The sequence below is a fragment of the Odontomachus brunneus genome, unplaced genomic scaffold (genome assembly GCF_010583005.1).
Source record: "Odontomachus brunneus isolate Ranch 3 - 2012 unplaced genomic scaffold, Obru_v1 Obru_scaffold_053, whole genome shotgun sequence".
Classification (NCBI taxonomy): domain Eukaryota; kingdom Metazoa; phylum Arthropoda; class Insecta; order Hymenoptera; family Formicidae; genus Odontomachus; species Odontomachus brunneus.
The window spans coordinates 1,334,006-1,342,935 of record NW_022639503.1 but is presented as its reverse complement, the minus strand read 5'-3'; the positions used below and the strand labels follow the sequence as shown (position 1 = coordinate 1,342,935).

Here is an 8,930-nt window from a genome sequence, read left to right as displayed (position 1 = left end):
TAACTTTTATTTCCTGTCAATTCTATGACCTAACCTAATTTGTCAACTTCAACGCATGCGCACAGAGGACGAATAGGATTTCAAAACATCCTTTTTGAGGAAATTTTACTCGATATTCTATAGTATGTAATGTGAACTATAGGCATTGAGTAAAATTTTCCTCAAAAAGAACATTTTGGAATGCAACCTAGGAACGTATACCTTTCTCTCTCACATCCATCTTGGGCTGCGTTCAGATTCCTTACCCGGATGCACTCTAATACAAGAAGTGCTATAGTATATGTAACATATACTATAGTGTTTCTAGTAACAGAGTGTACCCGGGTAGGGAATCTGAACGCATCCTTGGATACACTTTCGTGCCAGCATTCCCCCTTCATATATTATATATATATCCCTAAAGGGACGTCTACATTGGAAGTAAGCAGTAAGAAGTAGGAAGTAAGAATAAGAAATTGACTAATCATAGTTGATTATTCTTCTTACATTCGACTGTGGTTGGTCAATTTCTTACTCTTACTTCCTACTTCTTGCTATTTACTTCCAATGTAGACATCCCTTTAAAGCGTCTTCTACAATGGCAGTAGGAGTAGTAGTAAGAAATAAGCAGTAAGTAAATAGACCAATCACAATCGATTATTTTTGAAACGTGAGAATGGAATTGGTCAATTTGCTTACTGCTTATTTCTTACTACTACTCCTACTGCCATTGTAGAAGACGCTTAAGCGTCTTCTACAATGACAGTAGAAGTAGTAGTAAGAAATAAGCAGTAAGAAAATGAACCAATCACAATCGATTATTCTTGAATCGTGAGAATGGAATTGGTCCATTTTCTTACTGCTTATTTCTTACTACTACTCTTAAGGTACTTTTACATGGGAGCGTCGAGCGTTAAAGCGGTAGCCAATCAACGTGTCATTTTCCGCAAGAACTACAAATATACTTCTGGGACCTGATACGTTGATTGGGTAACGCTTTAACGCTCAACGCTGGAACGCTCCCATGTATTGGCACCTTAACCGTAAGACGTAACGTAAGAATTGATCAATCATGTTGTGAATCGTCGAATCGTAAGGTCGCCATTTTATGAATTTTTATGAATAATCGATCGTAATTGGTCAATTCTTACGTTAATCTTACGGTTACTGTCACAAAAAGTGTATGTGGCTAGCTCAACGTAAAACGTCCATTTCCCCTAGAAAAGACAATAGATATCTAGGAAATATCTGAATGTTTCCGATCGGATTTGATTTCGAAGAAGTCCATAATAGGTACCCAGTGTGACTTTTAAGGCCATTCTACAATAGCTGTAAGAATATGGCTGTAAGACTGTAACGTGAGCTGTCAGCGAATGAAAATAATTTATTTCGCGTCTTACAGCCTTACAGCCATATTCTTACAGCCATTGTAGATGACCTTTTAGGGCTGGTTTTACCAACTCCGGTTAAGCTAACCGAGGGTTAAAAGTAGCAGATGCGACGTGTCATAAACAGTGTCATATTGAACCTCAATGAATAATTTATATTCAATCTCGATATTGGCACTTATGGTAGTTAGAATTTAACCGTCGATTGGTTTAACCTGAGTTGGTGAAACCGACCCTTAAGCCAGCAGCACACGATACTTGTTTTCATGCTGGATTGCTTTCTGGATGGAAATACTCTGTTCTGATTGGTGCATTTCTGAAGATGGACAGCACGAAAACAAGCATCGTGTGCCGCTGGCTTTAGTGTAAACTAGGAGTTTGTTTTCTATTTTTATACTGTGAAGTGATGCGAAAATGAAAAGGTTATTGATTTGTTTTTTTCAGCTTTATCTTTTCTCACTCTAACTTATTATACTAATTCAGCAGTGCAGCTGAAAAGAACAGACCATATAACGTAGGTAACTAGTAATTCACCAGCTCACACCGACTTCCCTCGCTTTTTCATCGAGTAGTTTAGAAGTACACGGTGTGTTTCTTTCTCCGTTTCCGAACGATCTCACACGAGTGCACACCGAGCCACACTGATAACGTGTTCGACTGACCCTAGGTTAATCGCTCCGAGAGCGATTAATGACGTCATACGTCTCTACTAGCCAATCATAAAACTCTTGGGTGCTTTCCAGTTGCATTGTGTTAATCACAAAAGGCCTGTTCTTTATAGCTGCACTACTGAACTAGTGCAATAAGTTAGAGTGAGAAAACATATATTTGTCTCACTTCAATATATTGCACCAATTCAGCAGTGCAGCTACAAAGAACAGACCTAAAATCAGCTTATTGGTGCATATTATCTTACAAGATATTTTAGATAATATGTGACCAATAAACTGGTTTTGTATACGTGTGTGTCAAGATGTGTTAAGCAATTGGAAAGCACCCTATAAATACTTGTTCGACCAATAAATGTAGGCTGAATAACCCAGAGTGGGTTAACCCAGAGCCAGTCAAACATGCTGAGTGTTCGAACGGCTATTGTCTAGTAGTGTGCACACAGTGTGTGTTTCCGAACGCAACCGCGTTCGTTCATTCGTGAAAAATTAGCGGTGCTCCGCACAGACGGCGGAACATAACCTTATTACGAACGGTTATCCACGGAAACGCAGTATAGCGGTTTCGGTATGTCTGTAGATATTGGATGTTTTTTTTTGAGGTTATCTTGCACAGAGTGAACGATACGGTACAATAGCCGTAATAATAAACGATGAGCTCTTTTAACCGTGTTCGTACAATGTGGCCCGAAAGTTTGGTCTACGCTTGTTCTCTGGTTTTGATTTACACATCAATCGTTGCCGGTGAAATCGAGTTGCGTTATGACGAAAAGGCTCAAATAATGGCAACGACAACGGTAAGTCCTATGACAGTCCTCGATACTTCCGTTAAATCTCGTGACTTTACTCTTAATCACAATACAAAAAAATCTTAACTTCTATAAAAAGAATTCTATTAAATTAACGTTCTCAGGTAGAAGAGATACTTAATAATTGTGTTAGAACTTCTCGAAATCCTGAAGTGTTTAAAAAGATCATAAAAGTTATAAAATTTAAGACTAAATTTTGGAGAGGTTGAGAATACTTGATACTATCAAAATTAAAATTTCAGATTCTAGGAAAAATGCCAAAAGAATTCCAATATTTACGAATTTACACAGATTTTCAGATATACACTAAAAATTTTCAAATTTTTTTTAATATTTGTAACTGAATAAAAATTTTCAAACATTCAAAAATTTAATTTAGACATTTGAATATTAAAACAATAAAATATTAAGTAGATAAAAATAATTATACAATTTTCTAATAAAATTTTTTTTCAGAGAAGACATGAGTTTGTGTCAGAAAAGCCAGAGAAATTGGGTTTTTTGCATGCTTTTATAGCATCCTTATCAGTCATTGTAGTATCCGAGTTAGGTGATAAAACTTTTTTTATTGCTGCTATTATGGCAATGAAACATCCTCGATTAACGGTATTCATTGGAGCTATCAGTGCACTTGCATTAATGACTATTCTATCAGGTATCAGTACATATCAAAGTGATAATTAATTTTATAGATTATTTTTGCAATAGCCATTTGCAAAAATAAATTATCTGTAACTCATACCTAAATATGTTCATTACATGAAAATAAAATTCAATTATAAATCATAAATGTAGATTTATGATATTTAGTTCAACCCTTATCCAGACAAGATAAATACATTCAATGTTTAAGTAATTGCAGTAAATGTATAAGTTTTATGTAACCAAATTATGAAAATAAAGCCGAAATAAATCGTTATAAATTTTAGCTATTAGGAGTTTGTTTTATTTGATATACAAGAGAAGTCTTCTAAATACAACAAACTTGCTTAGATAAGGGTTAAAATAGATAGGTAATTTGCAACAATTCATTTCTCTAATAATTTTATAGACCTTGCGATTTCTACAGCGGTATGTTTTATTTACAGTGGTGTTTGGATATGCAGCTACGATAATTCCTCGTGCATATACTTATTATATCTCTACTTTGCTCTTTGCCTTATTTGGACTGAAAATGCTACGAGACGGATACTATATGTCACCAACAGAAGCACAAGAAGAGTTAGAGGAGGTTCAATCAGATTTAAGAAAAAGAGAAGATGAGGTATGTTTTAAATGAATTCTTATCAGTGTTTTGTACTTTAATCTGTTATGTTAAGCTTATAAATCTTAAAGATACGACGTATTTCGTTCATGTGTAAACATATAAAAAGATGATATTAAAAACAAATTACACAGAATTTTTGGATATATATATAATGTTGAAATTATGTAAAAAATTATAAAAATACAATTAAAGATTTTTATAAAAATTTATAATTCTCTATATAATTTTTCGTTTAGTTTTTACCTTCACTTTTTTCAATTATATTAAAAAATTTGTGTCGTAAGTACAATTGTTGAAGAGAATTATAAAAACACTAAAAAATAAACATGTCGATACAATTAAAAAACATCTAAAGTATACAAAAAGAAAGTCGTATGTTCAACAATGTTACAGACATTCTTACAAAAGTTAAATGATCATTAAACATTATCATTTTCAGTACGAAAAGGAGACAGCAAGTACCTTAGTTCAAGATCCTGAAACTGGCGTTATACGAAAAACCACTAAAACCAGTGCATTCATGCTGCTTTCCAGGATATTTCTCCAAGCATTCAGTCTAACTTTCCTCGCGGAGTGGGGCGATCGCTCACAACTAACGACTATTATCCTCGCTGCGAGAGAGGTAAAACAGCAATTTTATTGCAATATTAGCATTCATTGATGTTTACGCATATGTGTGCACATTCATATATATATGTTCATTAGATAAGATATTAAATTTGAATCCTGGATTTAGATAAAATCGATTGTTAAATATAAGATCTTATACGATCAGATATAACTTTGTACGATAAAAAGTGATGATATATAATTTTTTAACTATAATTATATTAATTTCAGGATGTTTATGGAGTTATACTAGGTGGAATACTAGGTCATTCCTTTTGTACAGGCTTAGCAGTATTAGGAGGACGTATAATAGCACAAAAAATTTCAGTGAGGACAGGTAATGTTAAAAATTGATCTCTTTACGAGATACTATGCGACATATATTTATATTTAAAAATAAAATATAATTATATCTCGTATTTCTGATCTCTAAATTTTTTCAGTAACTATTATTGGAGGATTTGTATTCCTGCTGTTCGCCTTGACAGCACTTTTCGTCAACCCTGTAGAAGACACCTGAATACTGCTTCCGCGAAAATCCTATTCTCCGAAGATTCTGCGAAGATTTCTGCAGTGTATCTGCGTTACCTTGTGAACATTTTAAGTTGTGTATATTGTGTATACTTGTATAATATAATTTTATTCCATGGATTTGTAATATCACGTTAAATGATGCTGACAGTTTCCGGCAAAGACTACCTTTTTAATATTGAGAAGTATATTATACGAGTGAAAAAAGAAAGAGAGGCTTTGAGAATTTATTATTATGGCGAACTTTGCATGGCGCAGAAGAACGATACACCTGAATGGATTTCAAATTGTTTGGACACACGATAGCAATTAGTGATATCCATGCGCCATATAGTATAGAAATTCTCGAGATACAACAGCAACTTGCCGAATTTGTACCTAATTCATCGGTTTTTGTCCGAGATGTATTACTCAGTTGTACTTCATATAAATAGCTTCGTTGTTAGTACAATATTTATATATGCTGTCTGTAAGATACTAAAGTGAGAGAGAGAGAGAGAGAAAGAACAAAATAATTTTATACAGTGCATATATATATATATATATATATATATATATATATATATATATATATACATATTTATAGAGAAAAAAAGAAAAAGGATAATGTATATTATATAATGATGAATAAACAAAAGATTCATTCAGGATGTGTTGTATGATCGCACTATTAAAGATAAAATATTATTATATAGGAATATTTTTGTTCTTATATATTTATTATTATAAAAATAAATATAAAAAAAATATAAGAAGTTTGTTCACTTCCACGTAAAATAAAGTATTACAAAGTGACATAGGACTTTGTAAAACATATGTAACAACACATCAAATGTGTAAAACTAGTTAAACGAATTCTTAAATTGGAGAAATTGGTTTTATTCGGATATTGTAAAAATTTGATTAATTAAATTAGTATATAATTAATATAAGAAATTGTGCGTTAGAAGATTATTCACTTATTCTTTTTTTAATTTCTTAAATTTGCTGTTTTATTCGTATCTCATACAAGTGTTATATATCCGAATTTACATGGACATTTGTATCTCTCATATTATTAACCAAATATATTTATCTGTTTGTACTAGAAAAATACTTGTTTAAAATAGAAAATCAGTAATATTAAATTTCAAGAAGTAACAGTTACGAAATAATCGCATTTTGAGAATAAAAATTGGTGAAATAAATTCAAACAGAGCAACAAGATTAATATTATATTAAAAAATAATTCTTTATCTATATTTAGAAGCGTACGTTAAAATTAAATAAATATTAGAAAGTAGATATAAAACAATTAGCGATTAACGATACGAGGGGGAATACTACTTGATTTCGTGTAGTTTTCCGTCGAACACACGTTATACAAATTTTCTGGAATATCCTTCTTTTATTAGTTACGTGTGCATGATATATACATGTCCTATTTACACTACAGAATATAAGTCTTCGGAAAGCGATAAGTTCTCAAATGTAGCAACGAGTTGATTCGTGTATTGTATTAGATAGAGGGGTATTCGGATAGTAAAGCCTTTTTAATGTGATTTGCTTAAAAGTAGACATTCATTATGTTCCTTTTTTTCTTTTTCTCTCTTATGCATCAATAATAGAAAGGTAGATATACTCTTCGAGAGGAGCCGCAAAAATCTCGTAACTTTATCTTAGGCACGAGTACATACACAAGTGAAATGAAATTTTTTAGTCATAATCTATATAATCTGATTTAACAAAAAATATTAAATAGGATAGGGTTATTTGCAACATTTTTGTAATTTTATTTTGCAATGTCTTGTTCTTGTTGCATTTTTCTTTCGTTCGTAAACTATTACAACGATAATTATTTTCCTATTTGTAAATTGATTTTATTTATACTTTATTTATAATAATTACTTGATTCGTAAGAGCTGAAATAAATAGTATTTAATTCGTAGCAACTAAATAGTTGATGTATTTGAAATTATGGAATTGCGTGTAACTGCTTCGATTAATTCACAACATTTAATTGGTTAATTTCTATAACTGGCATCGGACAAGTCATTTAAGACAATTTTTTCCACATAAAGTTTCGCCGTGAAATTTTATTCTGAGTTTCTTCGAGTTACGAGTTTCATGCGGCTCAACGGCAATCATTACATTGAGATAATAAGTATCGGCAACGATGTTAATTCTACTACGACCGGCACATTATTATACGGTCTTAATTAATAAATACTAACTGGGGTATGAGTTTTGCGTCTCATTAGACAATAGGTAACCGTTGCTCTCGCGAAAGCTCCTCATTGTAATAGATATTTGTGCTTCTCTAACGTTAATATTTGACTCTCAGCAGGTATCATGTAAATTTGATTATCTTATCTCTCTCTTGGGCTCTATCAGACCACTTTGAAAAATTTGATATTTAAAATTTAACACAAATGTACGAGAACATAATTTTAATCGTGCAATTATGTTTTTTTTTAATACCATAACATTTAAGAAATCCGATTATATTTATCGAGAATTAATCTTACGGATTTCTGTGACATCGTTACCTAAAATATTTGCCCTCTGTATACGTTGTTTGGAAATTCTTACGAGTAAATAGGAGGCTCCTCCACGAAAGCAACGACGCAATATCGATAATTTAATTTCGAATTTTCAAAACGGAAAGAGAATTTATTTCTGGAAACGACGCGATTACGAAATCAGATTGCGGCGACGATGACACGCGATTACAATTTTACTCAAATCGCGCCTTTCGTATACTTATACATACATGTTATACAGCATATATCCCAATACGTGGGTGTAACTTCGGAGGTGCGTCCAGTAAAAATAACGAGAAAAGTTCATACGAAGGTTTGTCCTATATTCGATTACTTAACATATTAATCTACATATTATTTAATGAACATATTAATATCAATATTGGATATATATTGATAATATTAATATCAATGTTGAAAAATTAATATTAATATCCGCAGTTTTCAGATAAATAAAGTACGAAATGATTGCTCGGAGTATTTGATGCAAATAAATTATACAATACAGAAATTGGTAAAATAGAAGATATTCGCACGAACCTTTAGACTATTCTCCTGTGCTGAATTTACCTAAAAAATTATACCCGACATATTGAGAAACACTGTGTATGATTAATCTTATATAATTAGTAACATTATCAACTATACATAACTATTGTGTACGGAGGAGAGAACAAATATTATCATTAGCGGGAACGCGTTGTTATACAGGCAGTCAACTATAATTGGAACGCAGGATGTGTATAATGTATGTTTCGTGTTTCAGTATGCATCTAACGGCACAATTAACTTATTCTCTACTATATGCTCGCTCAAAAGCGTTTTTCTGTTAAGGGCAAGTCATGTATGAATGCGAACACTATTGAAATCAAGTTTACACAAATAAGTAACACGCGTCTCTCTTTATTCGTGTGAGAGGCGTTTGGCGACAAAAATTGAGGCGAAATTTATACTCGAAAAAATCAGCTGGTGATTCGCTTTGACGAAAACTCAGCGTTGTAAAGACAAAAAGAACAAAAAAAAGAGGAAAATAAAATAGAATGTCTTGAGACGCGAATGAGGACGTCGAACGAGTATACTTGTCTCATATATATAAATAAATAAATATATATATATATATATATATATATATATATATATATATATATATATATATA

The 8,930-nt window shown here is 31.9% G+C and overlaps 2 protein-coding genes across 4 annotated transcripts in view; one reads left to right on the top strand and one right to left on the bottom strand.

Moving 5' to 3' along the window:
- Nucleotides 1–2,413: 2,413 nt before the first annotated feature.
- On the top strand, nucleotides 2,414–5,987 carry LOC116845564 (transmembrane protein 165). The gene is made up of 6 exons (XM_032818351.1): nucleotides 2,414–2,832; nucleotides 3,301–3,499; nucleotides 3,933–4,108; nucleotides 4,551–4,733; nucleotides 4,952–5,057; nucleotides 5,164–5,987. The coding sequence occupies exons 1-6, from the start codon at nucleotides 2,689–2,691 to the stop codon at nucleotides 5,238–5,240; spliced, it is 885 nt and encodes a 294-aa protein (XP_032674242.1). The 5' UTR covers nucleotides 2,414–2,688; the 3' UTR covers nucleotides 5,241–5,987.
- Nucleotides 4,578–8,930, bottom strand: part of LOC116845563 (protein mini spindles) — a 16,930-nt gene continuing 12,577 nt past the window's right edge. For 2 of the 3 annotated variants that reach the window (XM_032818347.1, XM_032818350.1), the window contains one exon: nucleotides 7,698–8,343. The gene's annotated coding sequence lies outside the window, so the exon portion shown is untranslated. Of the gene's footprint in view, nucleotides 4,723–7,697; nucleotides 8,344–8,930 lie in introns of those variants that run through there. The other variant, XM_032818349.1, reaches the window with a different exon arrangement.